General features: G+C 47.2%; 1 protein-coding gene across 1 annotated transcript in view; it reads right to left on the bottom strand.

The window, feature by feature from the left end:
- The window catches only part of DNAJB13 (DnaJ heat shock protein family (Hsp40) member B13), a 28,872-nt gene extending 9,401 nt beyond the window's left edge, over window positions 1-19,471 (bottom strand). The window contains exons 1-6 of the mRNA XM_073612794.1: window positions 19,313-19,471; window positions 15,347-15,450; window positions 12,762-12,923; window positions 11,872-12,029; window positions 10,979-11,092; window positions 1-114 (exon numbers count right to left, since the gene is read on the bottom strand). Of these exons, the coding sequence (XP_073468895.1) occupies window positions 1-114; window positions 10,979-11,092; window positions 11,872-12,029; window positions 12,762-12,923; window positions 15,347-15,450; window positions 19,313-19,380 (720 nt within the window). The 5' untranslated portion in view covers window positions 19,381-19,471. The remainder of the gene's footprint in view (window positions 115-10,978; window positions 11,093-11,871; window positions 12,030-12,761; window positions 12,924-15,346; window positions 15,451-19,312) is intronic.
- Between the last annotated feature and the right edge of the window lie 1,732 nt (window positions 19,472-21,203).

Genomic DNA, 21,203 nt, shown 5'->3' with positions numbered 1-21,203 from the left:
CTTCACAAGTTCGATGTTCGCGGTGTAGATCAAATCATCCCCTTGTCTGACGAAACGCGGGTGAGGCTTCTCCTTCACTATGAAGATGATGTCTGCTGGGATGATGTTCGGACCCTAAAACAGCAAATGGACATAATAGAATGACCGGCAGACCTAAACCACCACTTAGCTTACGCTAAAGAGTGATGAACCAATAAAGGATTTTGAACATAAGAGATACAACTTCATTTTTATTTTATAAGGCATATTCCTTCCTAACCCCTTAAAAATCCCAATTAGTCCTAATTAACTCCTAAGCTAGTATTCATGTGATTTTTTTTTTTACTTTTTTTTTAAAATATCCTATTATATATATATATATAAATATATATATATATATATATATATATATATATTTTCATTTTTTTTTTTCTTTTTTTAAATCCCTATTTTATTGACCAATTAACAGGAGGTATTTTTTTCAGTGACACATTACAAAACGTTTACCAAGAAAAAAAAATGTATATATAGTATACATTGTACCAGAAACATTATTTAAGGGGTTTATTTTTAAATCATTAGTTGCACACATGTCAGAAGCATTTGAGCTAGCTGAATGATGCTTCACTGTTTTGTTTTTTTTATTAAGAGATTAATGTGTATTGTCAGCTCCATCTAGTGGCCAAAATGCAGTAAAGTTTTCTGAAATACCTCAATGAACAAATTACTGTATACTGCATTTTGGCCACTAGATGGCGCTGACAATGTTTTTGAAAAAATACTGTGACACTTCTGTATGGCTTGCACAAATGCTTTTGACATTCATGGAACAAATGATTTATAAATGGACCCTGAAGGGTCTTTTCAAACAGCACAAATAAAAAAAAAAAAAGAATATACATTTTATTTACAGTAAAGCTTGTTTTTTCTGCTCTATAAGGGGTGTACAGGTGTTAGAGCTGAGCTGGGAAAACCATATCAGAACTTGAAGAATCCCCCATTCTTGTTTTTGGCAATACAAATCAATGTTACACAGAAATTATAGAAAAATCCTTTTCTTTAGCAATAACATATTCAGTAAAAAAAACAAAACAAAAAAAAACACAAGTTTCTACTAACCCAGAATTCCACGTCTCAAAAATAAGTAAAGCACATAACAATAAATTGATACATATAGTTCCTATCAATTAAAGCAGAACTAAACTCACTCCAACTTTTATTTTGTCCCCCCCCCCATTCTTACAGAAAAGGTACAAAAAATGTTATTCTATTTTTTACCCTATTACATCTTTTGGGTTTCTGTTCTGGGCCCACAGCTATCCCAGGAGGCAATGTGTTTCTAAGATACAACTGTGAAACATTGCTGTGCATGAGCACACCGACCATCAGGAGGTAAACTGGCAACCTACAGTGAGGGGAAAAAGTATTTGATCCCCTGCTAAAATGATTTTAATGGTCGGTTTATTTTAACAGTGAGAGGCAGAATAACAACAAAAATATCCAGAAAAACGCATTTCAAAAAAGTTATAAATTGATTTGCATTTTAATGAGTGAAATAAGTATGTGATCCCTTCGCAAAACATGACTTAGTACTTGGTGGAGAAACCCTTGTTGGCGATCACAGAGGTCAGACGTTTCTTGTAGTTGGCCACCAGGTTTGCACACATCTCAGGAGTGGGTTCTGCCCCACTCCTCTTTGCAGATCCTCTCCAAGTCATTAAGGTTTTGAGGCTGACGTTTGGCCACTCCAACCTTCAGCTCCCTCCTCATATTTTCTATGGGATTAAGGTCTGGAGACTGGCTAGGCCACTCCAGGACCTTAATGTGCTTCTTCTTGAGCCACTCCTTTGTTGCCTTGGCCGTGTGTTTTGGGTCATTGTCATGCTGGAAGACCCATCCATGACCAATTTTTAATGCCCTGGCTAAGGGAAGGAGGTTCTCACATAAGATTTGATGGTACATGGCCCCGTCCATCGTTCCTTTGAAGTTGTCCTGTCCCCTTAGCAGAAAAACACACCAAAAGTATAATATTCCACCTCCATGTATGATGGTGGGGGATGGTGTTCTTGGAGTCATAGGCAGCATTCCTCCTCCTCCAAACACGGCGAGTTGAGTTGATGCCAAAGAGCTTGATTTTGGTCTCATCTGACCACAACACTTTCACCCAGTTCTTGACCAATGACCAATCCAGTTGTTCATTAGCAGACTTCAGACGGGCCTGTACATGTGCTTTCTTGAGCAGGGGGACCTTGAGGGTGCTGCAGGATTTCAGTCCTTCACAGTGTAGTGTGTTACCAATTGTTTTCTTGGTGACTATGATCCCAGCTGCCTTGAGATCATTGACAAGATTCTCCTGTGTAGTTCTGGGCTGATTCCTCACCGTCCTCATAATCATTGAAACTCCACGAGGTGAGATCTTACATGGAGCCCCAGACCGAGGGAGATTGACAGTTATTTTATGTGTCTTCCATTTGCGAATAAGTCACACCAACTGTTGTCACCCTCTCACCAAGCTGCTTGGCGATGGTCTTGTAGCCTATTCCAGCTTTATGTAGGTCTACAATCTTGTCCCTGACATCCTTGGACAGCTCTTTGGTCTTGGCCATGGTGGAGAGATTGGAATCTGATTGATTGCTTCTGTGGACAGGTGTCTTTTATACAGGTAACAAGCTGAGATTAGGAGCACTGCCTTTAAGAGAGTGCTCCTAATCTCAGCGCATTACTTGTATAGAAGACACCTGGGAGCCAGAAATCTTGCTGATTGATAGGGGGTCAAAAACATATTTCACTCATTAACTACTTGCTGCCCGCCCACTGTCAAATGACGGCGGGGGAGGTGCAGCTCTCGTTTTGGGACGCCGTCATATGACGGCATCCCAGAACGCCCGCTTTTGCGCGCATCGATCACACCCGCGCCGTGTTGCTAGGACACGGCACGACCCCGATCTGTGTAAAGAGCCGCGTCAGCGGCTCTTTAACCATGTGATCGGCTGTGTCCAATCACAGCCAGTCACATGCAAACAAGGAGATGCCGGTAATCAGCTTTCCTCGCCTCACACTGACAGAGTGTGAGGCGAGGAGAGCTGATCAGCGGCATCTCCTTACAGGGGGACATCTAGGGATGTAATCAATACGTTGATTACATGTAATCAATGTTTACAATAAATACAGTGTCACGAGGGGCGTGGCCTGGAGCGGCATGCAGTAGGACGCAACTAGACAGAGCTCCGCCGGCCATTGATCCGTCTCTCACATCCTGGGACCGACAAACGACTTTCTTTAGCCCTGAACATACCGCCGCTGTACCGGCAACTTACAGGAGCCATGTCACCTACCAAAAAGGCATCTGCTGCGGCCGCAAAACTTGAGCAATACCGCCGGCCAGGCACGGACCCCTCCAGCCAAGATGGCGCCGCCGCGCCGGACGAAGAACCTCCTGCTGGGTCTGACACAGCGAGGGTGCTGGAGGCGATCTCATCATGCCAGGAAGCTGTAACAGTATGCCAGACATCCCTCACAGCGCGGATAGAAGAGGTTAAGGTGGACATTTCACTGGTAAGACAAGATTTTCAAAAACTAAAAGGCAGGGTCACTGAGGCAGAGAACAGGCTGAGCAATATGGAGGACTCCCTCCCCCCCCTGCAAAATACAACATCTGAGCTGCAGCATCAAGTGAATCAATTGATTCAGAAACAAGATGACATCGAGAATCGCCTCAGGCGATGCAACCTCAGATTTGTAGGTCTCCCTGAGGGGTCAGAGGGGAGAGACCCCCCCACGTTTCTTGAAAATCTGCTCTGCGATACATACGGCAGAGATTCCTTTTCCCCTACATTTGTAGTAGAGCGGGCACACCGCATGTCGGGCAGACTACCACCACCTGGAGCCCCCCCACGCACCTTTATTGCGAAGTTCCTGAACTACAGGGATAGGGATGCCATACTTCGCCTCAGCAGACTGAAAGGGAACATCCCTTTGGGAAACAAAATGATAGCGATTTATCCAGACTTTTCTGCAGAGGTGCAGCGGAAAAGGCGCACATTTATGGAGGTAAAAAGGCGCCTCCGCATCAAAAACATCAAATACGCCATGCTTTTCCCGGCCCGCCTCCGGGTAGAGGGAGAGGACAGAGCACACTTTTTTGAGGACCCAGAAGCCGCCATCGCCTGGCTGGAACAGAGGGAAAACCACGGATAAGTCTCAGCCTCACTTTTGCTCACCTATATGCCCCTGTGGTCCCTGGGGATCTTCCACTCTCCTGCACTCAGTCCCTCTCTACGGATTGAATTTAAGTTTGAACCTTCACGCAAAAAATCATGGGATGGATTGCCCGTCCCTACACTCCTTTCTTATTCCCCCTCCTATTCTCCGGGGACGGATAACCTCTTTTCACCTCTACAGGGACTGGATATACCCTTACACATCATGGACTACGACCGGACTTTAACCAACACCGCAGCAATATATCCCTTCAAGAGCACCCAGATGACAACAAACAATGAGATCTTATACCACATACCACCTAGAGCAACTGTTCAATGGGCGTTTTGCAGCCCCACGCCACCAAGACATACCTCAGCTACTTACCCATACTCACCCTAACTGGGTCCACATAGGCAACCGACGGAGCTTGACAACGTCTACAAAGTACTCACCAAGAATGGCGAGTAAAGTCCTAAAATGCGCAACGACACGCAGCGTATTTTCGCCCCACGCAATACAGTTTACCACCTGAAATGGAGCAAACCATCTCCGGCAACGCTACGCATGCGAATTGGGACTTCCAAGAATATTGGTAACCCTAGTATAGCAACTGCCATTCACACATGTTCATGTTCTAACCTTTTTTCCACAGGTGGGACAATGTTTATGCCCAGTTGGCAGTTCGGGATTGAAGCTCGCACCAGGTTTGGAAGGTGCAGAGCGGGGAGGGGGGAAGGGGTTTTCAGATTTCCGAATGTTCTACTATTCTACCCAAAGTCCAAACCATTTGATTGCTATCACAATAACCTCATGGTGTTCTTGTTACCGGTCACATTTTTCGGTGTATGTGCTGGGCAATTTGGGGGGTGGGGGGGGGATCTGAGTCCTGGGGCTCAATACTACATGCACACATCCAAATGACTAACTTAAAATTTATTACATGGAATATCCGTGGGCTCAGGGAGCCAATTAAAAGGTCGGCAGTGTTTTCAATACTAAAAAAACAGAGAGCTGACGTGGTGGCTCTGGTAGAAACACACGCTGAAGGCCTCGCACATAGAGTGCTTAAGAGACCGTGGATTGGATGGGCGTACCATTCAACGCACACTACACTATCTAGGGGAGTCTCAATTTTAATCGCTAAAAGTACTCATTTTGAGCTCCAGGACTCAGTGGTCGACTCATTGGGCAGGTATGTTTTACTGAAAGCTAAGATACACGGGGATACGCTTCTCCTTATGGCGTTCTATGTACCACCGCCGTTCAGCGCGGGTGTCATTGCTGCTGGGTTCGACTTCATGGCTTTGCATCCTGGCACCCCTGCTGTATGGCTCGGTGACTTCAATAACGTTCTAGATCCAGCCATAGACAGACTCAACACGTCGACTACAGAACCAATGGCGTCACACCCCACAAGATTTGCCAGACTCCTATCTGATTTTAACCTGGTGGATACGTGGAGGACCGGGAACCCTGCAGACAAGCGGTTTTCCTGCTTCTCCACGTCCCACCGAGCCATGTCCCGAATAGACCTAATATTGGTATCTAAAGTGCTCCTCCCTAGACTGTTGGACGCGGGCTTCTCTCCTAGGTCCCTATCGGATCACTGCCCTTACTGGGCCATGCTTTCCGTCCCCCACAACCGTCCTCCGACGTCGTGGAGGTTAAACCCCTTCTGGCTGACACTGTTGCCGGAGGAGGATGACCTCTCGACGGAGTGGGGAAACTACTTTCACATCAACGAGGGGTCCGCCTCGGTTCAGGTAGTGTGGGAGGCATTCAAGAAACACGCACGTATGATACTAACCAACAGAATTAACAATCTTAAAAGAGGGTCAGAATCGGCTATAATTAAGGCGGAGGAGAGCCTCCGGGATGCTGAAAAGACATTTCTCGAGGCCCCCACTGCAGACAGAGCTGACAACCTCAAACTTTGTTCAAGGGTGTTGACCCAGCTACACTACGAAAAGTCCAAAAGAAAACTTTTTTTCCATAGGCAAAGGTCATTCGAGCATGGGGAACGGGCGGGAAAACTCCTTGCATATTTGATACATAGCGAGGATAGACCCCCAGTGGTAATCTCACTGCGTTCATCCAGTGGAGCTATAGAAACAGAACCACATAGAGTTACAGATATCTTTAAAAAATTCTTCCACAAACTCTACACAACAACAGCCTCACCCGACACCACCCCAATAGAAACATTCCTAGGAGAGCTGACAATCCCCCAGCTCTCTGCGGAACAAGTTGAGGAACTAGAAGCCCCACTGACAATAGACGAGGTATCGGGAGCCCTGGCGGAATTCCCGGCCTCGAAGTCCCCGGGCTCGGACGGCCTACCAGCGGAGTTCTACTCCACATACTCGGAAGTACTGATCCCCAGACTGCTACAGCTATATGAGGCCATATTCAAGGACTCTAGACTACCAGTATCCATGAGAGAGGCCACCATAGTATTAATCCCCAAACCTGGGAAGGACCCACTTATTCCCGAGTCCTACCGCCCCATATCTCTACTTCAAGTAGACATAAAAATCCTTGCAAAAATTCTAGCCATCCGCCTCAATAAAGTAATCCTTTCCTTAATTCATAGTGATCAAGCGGGGTTTATGCCGGGCAGAAATACATCCTTCAATCTTAGAAGACTGTTCATAAACCTACAAGCCACACATGACAATATAGGGTCCAGAATAATCGTCGCCTTGGATACAGCCAAGGCGTTCGATTCAGTAGAATGGGAATACCTGTGGAGGTGCCTGGGCAGATTCGGATTTGGCCCTAATTTTATAAAATGGGTACAACTCTTGTACCAATCTCCATCAGCAAGGGTATTGGCGAACGGACTACCATCTGACCAATTCCTGTTATCTAGGGGCACGAGGCAGGGGTGCCCTCTGTCGCCTCTACTGTATGCACTGGCGGCAGAGCCCTTGGCCGAGGCCATCCGGGCACACCCCGAAATTAAAGGACTTAGCAGGGGAGATGTGACCGAAAAAATCAGCACCTACGCAGACGACACCCTGCTATACCTGGATGACTCTGAGAGTTCCTTACCCCTAGCACTGGACCTTATAGAACGATTCGGCAGGTTCTCCGGCCTCCGGATCAACTGGGACAAATCCCAGATATTACCTCTTGACAGCTTCCCGCAACCCAGGGACAGGGCCGAACTACCCCTGCAGAGAGTAGACACTATAAAATACTTGGGTATAAAAACCACAAAAGACCCAGCAGACTACGAGACACTCAACATAACCCCACTGTTTGCAATGCTTAAGCACAAAACACAGGTGTGGGCCCGCCTTCCACTGGGAGTAATGGGACGAATAAATTTGACCAAAATGGTCCTCCTACCTAAAATTCTCTACATGATCTGGCACTCGCCAATATACCTGGTGCTTAGGCATTTCAAGCTGATGGAAGCCATCATAAAGCCATTCGTATGGGGCAATAAAAGACATAAAATAGCATGGCAGAAACTTAAAAACCCCACGGACCTGGCGGGAATGGCTGTGCCGGACTTTAATATTTATTACATCGCAGCGCAGCTATCCCAGCTATTCCATGTGGATAAGACAGACAGGAAAAGATACCTACACTTAGTGTGCCCGGGGTGGTCCCAGGTGTCACAGGACCCACTAACTGCGATAGCGGGGAAAGCCACAGGGGCAGACAGGAACACCAACCGTAAAACACTACCTTATCACTATACCAAAATATGGAATCTGTCCATGCATAGACTCCAACTACCAACGATTAACGAGTTCACTCCTCTGTGGCACAATTCGAACCTCCCTGAGTTTGATATGCTACCAGACAGCGAACTATGGAGCTCCAGAGGAATCATTTATCTACTACATATTGTACACCACGACAGGCTAAAAACGTTTGATAGGCTAAAAACAGAATACATGCTCCCAAACCAAATGCTTTTCAGGTACATGCAATTGCGTCATGCTTTTTACGCGCAGTTCCCTTCGGGGGAATGTCACATGGTAGGCAACCCATTAATGGAAGCAGTGAAATGCCCTGACCCAAAAAAACTAATCTCCCAGTTCTACTCAATGCTAACGATACCACAGGCTACTTCATCAGCCTACGCCCTGAAAACAAGGTGGGAAGGAGAGGTAGGCACACTGGCAGACGACGAATGGAGTGATGCTCTAGACGCATGCAAACTAGTGTCCCCCAGACTGTCAGACCGCTTGACCCAACTTTTCATGATCCACAGAGCATACCTCACGCCATTAAGATTGTCCAAATACAGGGAGGGTCAATCCACAATGTGCATAATTTGTAACCAAGCTACCGGAACCTTTTTTCATTTATTGTGGCAGTGCCCCCAAATCCAGGCATACTGGGTACAAGTGGTGAGATTCCTCCACGACACAATGGGCTCCCCTGTAACACTGCAGCCCAAACTCTGCCTATTGGGTATTTTATCAGATCCCGAAATAAATAAATTCCAAAAGGTCTTTGTGCACGAAACACTCTTTTCAGCTCGAAAAGTCATCGCTAGGGCCTGGATGAGACCTAATCCTCCGGAGTTCCCACACTGGCTAGCTGAGGTCAACAATACACTACCCTATAAAAAACTGATCTACATACACAGAGGTTGCCCCCTAAAATATGAGCAAATATGGGACAGGTGGACACAGTCACCTGACACCTGTACTTAAAAACAAATTGGGTGACAGGGTAGCCCGGGGGCTGGGTCCCCCCCCCCCCCCCCCCCGACCACGTATGCTAAGATACTACAACACGATCAAGCCAAATTAGCACAATAAGACAGAATGGCTTTACAGGCACACCATGGGTAAGAAGGTAACCAAAAGGAAAAAAGAGCCGAGACATGGGTTAAAGTATTGAATAAAACTCTACTTATATGTTTTGGAAAAAATACTGTTACTCTTTATGGTTCTCACAGGGTACACCATACTCCTTTTATTTCCTGTCTTTATTTTTTGTTAATCCTCAATAAATCTGCATTTAATGTAATAAGCTTTGACAGAACATACCTGATTCAAATACATTGTTAGAACTATCACAACTTTGTTCCGTGCAAGGCCCAACAAACTGGCATAATACTCTTGCTAATGTATAACCTGCAGATTTTACAATGTATTTGTGCACAATGTACCTCTGTAATTCTTTATTTTTTTTCATGACAAATAAAAACTTTTCTGATTAAAAAAAAATACAGTGTCACAAACAGTGCAAACCATTGCCCACCAATGCCAGCAATCAGTGCCCACCAATGCCCACAAGTGCTACCAATCAGTGCCCATTAGCAATGCCAGTCAGTGCTGGCAATCAGTGCCGCCTATCAGTGCTGCCCATCAATGCCCATCAGTGTCGCCTATCAGTGCCACCCATCAATGCCCATCTGTACCGCCTACCCGTGCCCACCAGTGCCACCTATCAGTGCTACCTATCAGTGTGGAATATTAGTGCCTCCTCATCAGTACCACCTCATCAGTGCCCATAAGTGCCACCTCATCAGCACACATCAGTGAAGGCAAAAAATTACTTAGTTACAAAATTTACTGACAGAAAATAACAGAAGTATGAAAGAAGTAAAAAACATTTTTTTTCAAAATTTTTGGTCTTTTTTTTGTAAAAAATAAAATAGCCCACAGTGATTAAATACCACCAAAATAAAGCTCTATTTGTGTGAAGAAAATGATAAAAAATTTGATTGAGTACACTGTAGCATGACCGCACAATTGTCATTCAAAGTGCGACAGCGCTGAAAGCTGAAAAATGGCCTGAGCAGGAAGGGGGTGTAGGTGCCCGGTAGGCAAGTGGTTAAAATGCAAATCAATTTATAACTTTTTTGAAATGCGTTTCTCTGGATATTTTTGTTGTTATTCTGTCTCTCACTGTTAAAATAAACCGACCATTAAAATTATAGACTGATCGTTTCTTTATCAGTGGGCAAACATACAAAATCAGCAGGGGATCAAATACTTTTTTCACCTCGCTGTGTATATATATATATATATATATATATATATATATATATATATATATATACACACACACACACACACACACACACACACACACACACACACACACACACACACACATTCTCTTTTTCCCTTTGTTTTCAACTGGTCATCTTTTCCTGCCAGTAACACACTTCCTGTCCTAGGGTGACAACACCCATGACTCTATGTATGGAGGAGCAGCGTTGTCACCCTAGGACAGGACTACAGAGCAACTCTCCCTCTTCTCTTCTCCATAACAAGGGGTGAAGGTGTTCTGTAGTCCACCAAGCTTCAGGGGGAACAATAATAACTAATAAAAAAAAAGTCAGCAAAAGGCAGAGAACAGAGAGATGTATTGGCTCACTGGATTGTACAGATATATGGAAATATGATATTAATCTACAAGTGGCTGTTAATAGTAGAAAACCTTTCAATTCCAAACAAAAAAAAATCCAGCAGAGAAGAGACTTCCATCTGAGGACATGAAGTGAAAATGGACAGGTGTGAGGCTATAGCCTTCAGTTTATGTGCCTAGCATCCATTTCTCCTGTAGGTGGCAGTATAACCCTAGGTGTCTCACTATAAAGTTGTGTCGATAAAGATGACACTTTGATGGGATATTTATTAGAATATAAAAAAGGGTCAAAAACCTTCCTCCACAGGTGTATGACTTTTGGAGATATGGGGTCCATATACCCATTACTGGACCTTGGGTCGTGTTTTATGTAGCTGGTTCAGATGAAAGTATTGCTTAGCAAATGCACTGTGAGCAGCAAATGATGGATGCAGTAAGTGGCCCTCACCTGATCTCCCTCATTGGGGAAGGTGATCCTGGTTCCAGGCTTCCAGCCACACTGGACATCGATGGAAAGAATTTTGTCCCGTATGCTGGATGTGTGACCGTCTTCATTCATGACCTGCGGAGGACAGGAAGGAGTCATGTGATCCCAAACAGACATCGAACGAGTAGTCACCTGTACACAGCAAATGTCTGTCTGCACACATACAGCATATACCTTGTACATAAAGGCTGAAGGTTCAACCCATCTTTAAATTAATTCCCAGTTATAGTTGGAGTCTGATGGGCTGAGTACGCTCCTGGATTCTACATAGCTGAGGTTCTCCAACAATGGTAGAAGTCTTGGCTCTGCTTCTTCCACCTGGGATATACATATACCCTCATAATGGGCACAGCAGGCGTACAGACCCGGGAACTCAGCACAGGGATGGTGAGAACCCCTCATAATGGGCACAGCAGGTGTACAGACCCAGGAACTCAGCACAGGGATGGTGAGAACCCCTCATAATGGGCACAGCAGGTGTACAGACCCAGGAACTCAGCACAGGGATGGTGAGAACCCCTCATAATGGGCACAGCAGGTGTACCGACCCAGGACCTCAGCACAGGGATGGTGGGAACCCCTCAAATAGAGAATTGGAAGTAACTGTTGGGGAGGAAGGGGTTAACTCTCCAGCATCTACCAAAGAGTGATATCTATCTCCCAATCTCCATCAGTCAGGGAGTCTCACTCCTGCTATTGCATTCTCCTTACCCTCTCCTGGGTTGTTACTTTAGTCTGTACTCTGGATGGGAAGATTTCCAGTCTGTTGAATGGAATAGGCAGTGATGGGGTGGAAATGAACCCTGTGTGAGCCCAAATCCCCCCCCCCCAAATCCCTTAGTAACCCTTCTCACCCTGCGTGAAATTTTAATCTTCTTCGTGCAGCCGAAATACAAGTCCTCCAATGACAGGTAGAGGTCTCTCTCGATGGGCGGGTCTTGTTTCTTCACCCCTCTTCCCCGCAGCCCTCCGAACCCCGTGTTCGCCTCCGAGCCATCCGGCGTGAAGAAGTCTTATATGAGGATAAAAGGACAAGAAAATGATTGGATGCTGCTGTGTGTACTGTCTGTGATACCCCAACTAAGGGAGCCATTGGGCCCGATCTACTAAGGATTGTTCTGCTTACTAAAGACACTGCAGCCAATTCACCTCTAATGTTAAATCTGACCTCCAGACTCCCCTTCAGTCTTGCACAGTCTTGAACTGAAACGGCTTACTCCGATTTCACTGCACACTGTGAGCTTCTCATTATGTGTGTTAGAAGCTGCAGCAACTCAGACAGAGCCTCATTTCCTGGCTGTGGGATGTCCAGCATCATCTAGCACTTTCCTCCCCAGCCTGATTGTCCCTGGCCCGCCCCTTTTATTCATTCGATTTCAGTAATGTCAATCATGGAGGCTCGGTATCACTAATAGGTGTTACCTAGGGTGGTTGGCATGCAAATATAGCATGCTAAGGAACGCCTACTTCTCCAGGCCGACACCCACCCATCAGGGTATTTTCATATTTGCATAATTCCCAAGAACCAGCCCATTTCTTGCACCAGAGCTGAGGGCTCTTGAGAGGAATACAGAGGTGGGGTGCTTTGATGTTTTCGGGAAGCTAAGCACTGCACCCTGACAGCCCCTCCTACCAGCCATACTCTGCCTGCATTGCACAGAGACCCAGGGATGACATTACTGGGTCTAAAACAAGGTATTTCATGAAAATAGGAAGATTTCGTTTAACACATTTCTGCTCTTACCTGCAAACGGATTATCTCCTCCGAAAAAGTCTTTGAATGTCTTCTCTGGATTCCCATGATAAGTGTAAACCGAGGTCCAGGCCTCTTCACCTCCAAATTCGGCTGGGATTCCACCCTTCAGACCCTCCTCTCCAAATTTGTCATAGGTGGCCTTCTTCCTCACTGCGGGGAATAGATTACAATGCTCATAGGATCTCTGTGATCAACTTCCCAGCTCTGCTCCTGTCCACTTGTAGGAGCTCCATCTGTTGTATTCTCCACAATATAAATCCAGTATATCGTCCACCAGGGATGGTGAGAACTCCTCATAATGGGCACAGCAGGTGTACAGACCCGGGACCTCAGCACAGGGATGGTGGGAACCCCTCATAAAGGACACAGCAGGTGTACAGACCCGGGAACTCAGCACAGGGATGGTGGGAACCCCTCATAATGGGCACAGCAGGTGTACACAGCACAGGGATGGCATACAGCAATGCACATCTGTTGACAAGGTGCTCTGGGGCACCAAAACAGGCAAGGTGCATTGCTGTGCATTACCACAATGCAATAGTGTAAACAGGCCATAAGTGTATTGTTTAATTGCAAACAGTGTAACTACCTGAATGTGACTTTAGTCCCTGCACAGCAGAGCTCAGACTGGGCGAGGCAGAAGTTGCACGAGGATCGAATCAGTTGTTCTGCAGTGTAAGGAGCATGCTGATAGGAGGAAAGAGCAGAATGACAAATGATGAGCTCATCAGTCTGCTTATTCTCCACTGTCCAGCCATGGGGTGGGGGTTGGGAGGGGACCTGTGAGTGAAAGTAAAACTGCAGCAGAGAAAGATCACGTATCCTAGGTATCCTACTGTGTCAAACAGGACTGTGCTGTGTGGATGGATGGCTATACAAATATGTTTGTAGGCAAAACAGCTCTCATATACATATTTCATCACTTATCCTGACATTCAGCTTTATAATGCTAAGAAATCGTCCTCTGAAGTCTGCCAGGGGTATCCTCCTCCTCAGTCCTCCCGCTGACCTCCACAGGACACAGTCCTCTCTTACAAGTACGAGTTTTGGTTGTTTCTATAGTCATGACAGGGTCACTTTAAATATATGGAATGTTAATAGCAGTGGTGGCTGGTGCTCAAAATTTTTTGGGGGGGGGGCGCAAAAAAAATTGAAAAAAATCAATTGCAGCCACTGTGCCATCAAACTTTGCCACTGTGCCCTCCAAATGCTGCCACTGTGCCATTAATTGCAGGCACTGTGCCCATCAAACGCTGCCACTGTGCCCATCACATGCTGCCAGTGTGCCCATCACATGCTGACACCCCGCTCACAAACCGCCCCCCTGCGGATGGATCGCAAGACACCCCCCCTACTACCCCACCCCGCGGATGGATCGCGGGACACCACTGTGCAGGAGGCACTTACCTTGGTAAGGTGTCCTTTTCTCCAGGTCTCCTCTCCAGTGAGCTTCCTCCGCTCTGTCCCACTTCCGCCAAAGCGCTGAGCATCCAATAGGGACACCTGGCGCTTTGGGCAATCAGGAAACAGGTCTCACTACTGATTGGCAGGGAGGCAAGGCGGTGTGAAAATAGCGAATATTCATTCGCTATGGTCACACAATTGGGTGGGATCAGGGCGCACTCTCTGCGCCCAGAGCCCACCCTTTTTTGAAGCCTATTAGAGCCTCTGGTTCTAATCACATGCTTCAAAAAAATACACCCCCTCCTGCCTCCGCCATAGGAGTCCATGTGTCCGGTCCTGAAAGGGGCCAGGTGCATGGATAGGGAGGCGGCAGCAGGGATAGGGGGGGCGGCGCCCATGCGCCCACAATGCACGGGCCGCCACTGGTTAATAGCAATAGCAACTCCCTTCTCATTGGTTTGTTTACCTCTACATAGTCTATCACCTCTTCAATCCATCATGAATGCTGCTGCCAGACTCATCCACCTTACCAATCGCTCTGTCTCTGCTACCCCTCTCTGTCAATCCCTCCACTGACTTCCAGACGGCCACAGAATTAAATTCAAAATACTAACAACTACGTACAAAGTCATCCACAATTTAGCCCCCAGCTACATCACTAGCCTAGTCTCTAAATACCAGCCTACTCGCTCTCTTCGTTCCTCTAAAGACCTCCTGCTCTCTAGCTCCCTCATCACCTCCTCCCATGCTCACCTCCAGGACTTTTCCCAAGCCTCTCCAATCCTATGGAACTCCTTACCCCAATCTGTCCGCTTATCTCCTACTCTATTAGCTTTTAGACGATCCCTGAAAACTCTCCTCTTCAGAGAAGCCTTTCCTACCCACACCTAACAATTGTATTTTCATTTTCTCCATCAGCTCATCCCCCACAGTTATTACCTTTTGTTTCCACTTGGCCCTCCCTTCTAGATTGTAAGCTCTAACAAGCAGGGCCCTCTGATCCCTCCTGTATTGATTTGTATTGTAAGTGTACTGTCTGCCCTCATGTTGTAAAGTGCTGCGCAAACTGTTGGCGCTATATAAATCTTGTTTAATAATAATAGCATGACTGAGCTACTAGGAATCACCCATAAAGCGCACACCTATCACTAATGACCGCGGCAACTTACAGTCACTCAGGACGTCGTACGCCTCAGCAATCTGCTTGAACCGATGTGGGACCGAAGGCTCCTTATTTTTTAGCGGGTGGTATTTCAGTGCCAACTTTCTGTACCTGAAAGACAATGAATAAACGAGTCACCGACATAATCCATAGCACTGTACACTGCACCAGAGGAGCTTACACTCCAATGTCCCCCCAGTCACACATTATTTTACATTTATATGGCTCTGACATATACCACAGTGCTGTACAGAGAACACTGAGCTAGTCTCATCAGTCTCTGCACCAGAGGAGCTTACACTCAAATGTCCCCCCACAGCCACACACTATTATTAGTATACATTTATATAACTCTGACATATACCACAGTGCTGTACAGAGAATACTGAGCCAGTCACATCAATCTTTGCACCAGAGGAGCTTCTCCACCAGGTGTTATTCTGCAGCGTTCTGTTGGCTCACTCTGCTGTGTTCTCAGCTGAGGGAAGCAGCAAGCCTGGGGCCTCTCATGCAGGCTTTTCCCAGGCAAGCATGGACCATGAAGACGAAGGTGGAGGCTCTCCAGAGGCACTGAGGCCTACTCCGTGTGCTCAAGCCGCAATGGATCCTGGGCCTGTCCCTATGCAAGAGGAATCCTTACCAGTCCTCCAGGATAAAGTGGTGAACAGACTTTACCGCATTGCTAAAGAGGAACAGAAACTTGCTGTCATGAAAGAGGATCTCAGGAAAAAGAAATCCCTGCATAGTAAGTCTGGAAACAGTAAGAGGGAAGTCTCCAAGCTGAAGTCTCTGGAAGAGGCATTGAAAAAGCAGGAGAAGTTGGTCGCCTCTCTGAAGGAGAGCAGCGGTGTGTTCAGAGAAAAGTGTGAGAATGAGGAGAGATTCCAACAGATGAAGGAAAGTGCCTGTGCCAGTACCAGCCAGAGTGTGAAGTATTCCACAGTCAACTGTTAGTGGTATTACAACAAAGTGAAAGCAACTAGGAACAGCAGCAACTCAGCCATGAAGTGGTAGTCCACGTATGACAGAGAGGGGTCAGCGCATGTTGAAGCTCACCGTGCACAGAAGTCACCAACTGTCTGCAGTCAATAACTACAGACCTCCAAACTTTGTGTGGCCCTCAGATTAGCACAACAACAATGCGTGGAGAGCTTCATGGAATGGGTTTCCATGGCCGAGCAGCTGCATCCAAGTGGAGTGACCAATCACGCTTCTCTGTCTGGCAATCCAATGGACGTGTCTGGGTTTGGCGGTTGCCAGGAGAACGGTACTTACCTGACTGCATTGGTCCTAATCATTTGGTGGAGGGGGGATTATTATGGTGTGGGGTTGTTTTTCAGGGGTTGGGTTTGGCCCCTTATTTCCAGTGAAGGGAACTCTTAAGGCGTCAGCATACCAAGACATTTTGGACAATTTTATGCTCCCAACTTTGTGGGAACAGTTTGGGGACGGCCCCTTCCTGTTCCAACATGACTGCGGACCAAAGCAAGGTCCATAAAGACATGGATGAGCGAGTTTGGGGTGGAGGAACTTCACTGGCCTACACAGAGTCCTGACCTCAACCAAACAGAACACCTTTGGGATGAATTAGAGCGGAGACTGCGAGCCAGGACTTCTTGTCCAACATCAGTGCCTGACCTCACAAATGGGCTTCTGGAATAATGGTCAAACATTCCCATAAACACACTCCTAAACCTTGTGGACAGCCTTCCCAGAAGAGTTGAAGCTGTTATAGCTGCAAAGGGCGGGCCAACTCAATGTTGAACCCTACAGACTAAGACTGGGATGCCATTAAAGTTCATGTGTGTGTAAAGGCAGGCGTCCCAATACTTTTGGCAAAATAGTGCATTTCTTATTGCTTGCATCCCTGGGCTGTATTACATCTTCGGGGGACGATATTTTAGATTGCACCCTTGGATGATACAAAATGGGGTGAGGGAAAGTATTACAGTATGCACCCAGAGTCTTATTCTATATTGTTGGTGACTATCGGGGTAAGGTATTTTAGGCTGTATTACATATTGCAGTGACCGGGGGAATATAGTACAGGTTACATCCACAGGCTATGTTATCTATTGCTCCCATAGCCTGTATTATATATTGTTCTGAGTGTGGGGAAGATATTAAGGGTTGCACTCCAGGCTGTAGTACAGTCATGGGGAGGATGTTTTCGGTTGTACCCATAGGCTGTATTATAATTTGGGATGACAGGGAAAAGATTTTACAGTTGCACCCATAAACTGTATTCAATATTGGGGTGATTGGGGGGGGGGGGGAGGATATTAAGGGTGGCACCCATAAGCTGTTTTTTTTTTTTTTAAAGTGGTGATTTGAGGGAAAGACATTATAGGTTGCACCTATTGGCTGTATTAAATATTGAGGAGACTGGGGGAAAAGTTATAGGTTGCACCTATAAGCCGTATTAAATCTTGGGGTGACTAGGGGGTCGATGTTAAAGGTTGCACTATTGGCTGTATTAACTTTTCCCCCCAGTCACCCCAGGATTTAATACAGCCAATAGCGCAACCCATAACATCTTCCCCTGGTCACCCTAATATTTAATACAGCTTATAGGTGCAACCCATAACTTTTCCCCCAGTCACCCCAGGATTTATGGGTTGCACCCATGAGATGTATTAAATATTGGGGTGACTAGGGGAAGATGTTATGGGTTGCACTATTGGCTGTATTAAATCCTGGGGTGACTGGGGGAAGATGTTATGGGTTGCACCCATAAGCCGTATTAAATATTGGGGTGACTAGGGGAAGATGTTATGGGTTGCACCTATAAGCTATATTAAATATTGGGGTGACTAGGGGAAGACGTTATGGGTTGCACCTATAAGCTATATTAAATATTGGGGTGACTAGGGAAGATGTTATGGGTTGCACCCATAAGCTGTATTAAATATTGGGGTGACTAGGGGAAGATGTTATGGGTTGCACCCATAAGCTGTATTAAATATTGGGGTGACTATGGGAAGATGTTATGGGTTGCACCCATAAGCCATATTAAATATTGGGGTAACTTGGGGAAGACGTTATGGGTTGCACTGTTGGTTGTATAAAATCTTGGGGTGACTGGGGGAAGATGTTATGGGTTGTACCCATAAGCTGTATTAAATATTGGGGTGACTGGGGGAAGATGTCATGGGTTGCACCTATAAGCCGTATTAAATATTGGGGTGACTGGGGGAAGATGTTATGGGTTGCACTATTGGCTGTATTAAATCCTGGGGTGACTGGGGGAAGATGTTATGGGTTGCACCCATAAGCCGTATTAAATATTGGGGTGACTAGGGGAAGATGTTATGGGTTGCACCTATAAGCTATATTAAATATTGGGGTGACTAGGGGAAGACGTTATGGGTTGCACCTATAAGCTATATTAAATATTGGGGTGACTAGGGAAGATGTTATGGGTTGCACCCATAAGCTGTATTAAATATTGGGGTGACTAGGGGAAGATGTTATGGGTTGCACCCATAAGCTGTATTAAATATTGGGGTGACTAGGGGAAGATGTTATGGGTTGCACCCATAAGCCATATTAAATATTGGGGTAACTTGGGGAAGACGTTATGGGTTGCACTATTGGTTGTATAAAATCTTGGGGTGACTGGGGGAAGATGTTATGGGTTGCACCCATTGACTGTGATGGGGAAGATATTACAGATGGGATCCATAGGCTGTCATTTTATATTCGGGTGATAGGGGGAAGATAATACAAGTCGAACCCCCATACTGGGGGAAGATATTGTAGGTTGAACCCCCTGGCTATATGTATTGGGGAGAGGGAAGACATTAGAAGTTGCACCCCCAGACTGAGGGAAGATACTCTAGCTTGGACCCACTTGCTATATTATTTATTGGGATGAGGGAAGTTATTATTGGCTGCACCCCATTACTATGACATATGTAGGTGACCGGGGCGGGATATATCGGGGTGGTTGGTAGGATCGGGTCACACTCACGCCCTTTTGATGTCGGTGTCGGTAGCACTGCGGGGGATCTCCAGCACCGAGTAGTAATCCTGCCCCATGTCTGTTCTCGCCGGGTTACCAGGGACGCCGCACTGCCTGTTGGGAAGAACGCTCTGCCGTTACCATAGCGACCAAGGCCGGGGGTAGGAGGAGGTGACTGTATGATGTCCACGCCCCTTGGCATTGTACTTCCACCGTCCGCCTGAAGGTGGCAGCAGGACAGAAGGCGAACTTCAGTATGTGACTTGCAATGACTGAGAGGATCTCTATACATATCCTATCACTGTATACATAGAGACACATAGAGACGATGTCCCTCTAAGTATCACAATACTGATCATCCACATTGTTTAATACATAGAATAAAATCGGCGTGTCCTTGTTCTGGGACCTCCAGTGTGGGTGTGTCATTGTTCTGGGACCCCTAGTGTCAGCGTGTCATTGTTCTGGGACCCCCAGTGTGGGTGTGTCATTGTTCTGGGACCCCCAGTGTCGGCGTGTCATTGTTCTGGGACCCCCAGTGTGGGCGTGTCATTGTTCTGGGACCCCCAGTGTGGGTGTGTCATTGTTCTGGGACCCCCAGTGTCGGCGTGTCATTGTTCTGGGACCCCCAGTGTCAGCGTGTCATTGTTCTGGGACCCCCAGTGTCAGTGTGTCCTTGTTCTGGGACCCCCAGTGTCGGTGTGTCATTGTTCTGGGACCCCCAGTGTCAGTGTGTCCTTGTTCTGGGACCCCCAGTGTCAGCGTGTCATTGTTCTGGGACCCCCAGTGTCGGTGTGTCATTGTTCTGGGACCCCCAGTGTCAGCGTGTCATTGTTCTGGGACCCCCAGTGTCAGCGTGTCATTGTTCTGGGATCCCCAGTGTTGGCATGTCATTGTTCTGGGACCCCCAGTATCGGCGTGTCATTGTTCTGGGACCCCCAGTATCGGCGTGTCATTGTTCTGGGACCCCCAGTGTTGGCGTGTCATTGTTCTGGGACCCCTAGTGTCGGCGTGTCATTGTTCTGGGACCCCTAGTGTCAGCGTGTCATTGTTCTGGGACCCCCAGTGTCGGCGTGTCATTGTTCTGGGACCCCCAGTGTCGGCGTGTCATTGTTCTGGGACCCCCAGTGTCAGCGTGTCATTGTTCTGGGACCCCCAGTGTCGGCGTGTCATTGTTCTGGGACCCCCAGTGTCGGCGTGTCATTGTTCTGGGACCCCCAGTGTCGGTGTGTCATTGTTCTGGGACCCCCAGTGTCAGCGTGTCATTGTTCTGGGATCCCCGTTCTGGGACCCCCAGTGTCGGTGTGTCATTGTTCTGGGACCCCCAGTGTCGGCGTGTCATTGTTCTGGGACCCCCAGTGTCGGCGTGTCATTGTTCTGGGACCCCCAGTGTCAGCGTGTCATTGTTCTGGGACCCCCAGTGTCAGCGTGTCATTGTTCTGGGACCCCCAGTGTCGGCGTGTCATTGTTCTGGGACCCCCAGTGTCGGTGTGTCATTGTTCTGGGACCCCCAGTGTCAGCGTGTCATTGTTCTGGGACCCCCAGTGTCGGCGTGTCATTGTTCTGGAACCCCCAGTGTCGGCGTGTCATTGTTCTGGGACCCCCAGTGTCGGCGTGTCATTGTTCTGGGACCCCCAGTGTCGGTGTGTCATTGTTCTGGGACCCCCAGTGTCAGCGTGTCATTGTTCTGGGATCCCCATTCTGGGACCCCCAGTGTCGGCGTGTCATTGTTCTGGGACCCCCAGTGTCGGTGTGTCATTGTTCTGGGACCCCCAGTGTCAGCGTGTCATTGTTCTGGGATCCCCGTTCTGGGACCCCCAGTGTCGGTGTGTCATTGTTCTGGGACCCCCAGTGTCGGCGTGTCATTGTTCTGGGACCCCCAGTGTCGGCGTGTCATTGT

Source organism: Aquarana catesbeiana, linkage group LG02 (assembly GCF_042186555.1).
Source record: "Aquarana catesbeiana isolate 2022-GZ linkage group LG02, ASM4218655v1, whole genome shotgun sequence".
NCBI lineage: Eukaryota > Metazoa > Chordata > Amphibia > Anura > Ranidae > Aquarana > Aquarana catesbeiana.
The sequence above is the reverse complement of the archived record's forward strand: the minus strand, read 5'-3'. Positions and strand labels throughout refer to the sequence as shown.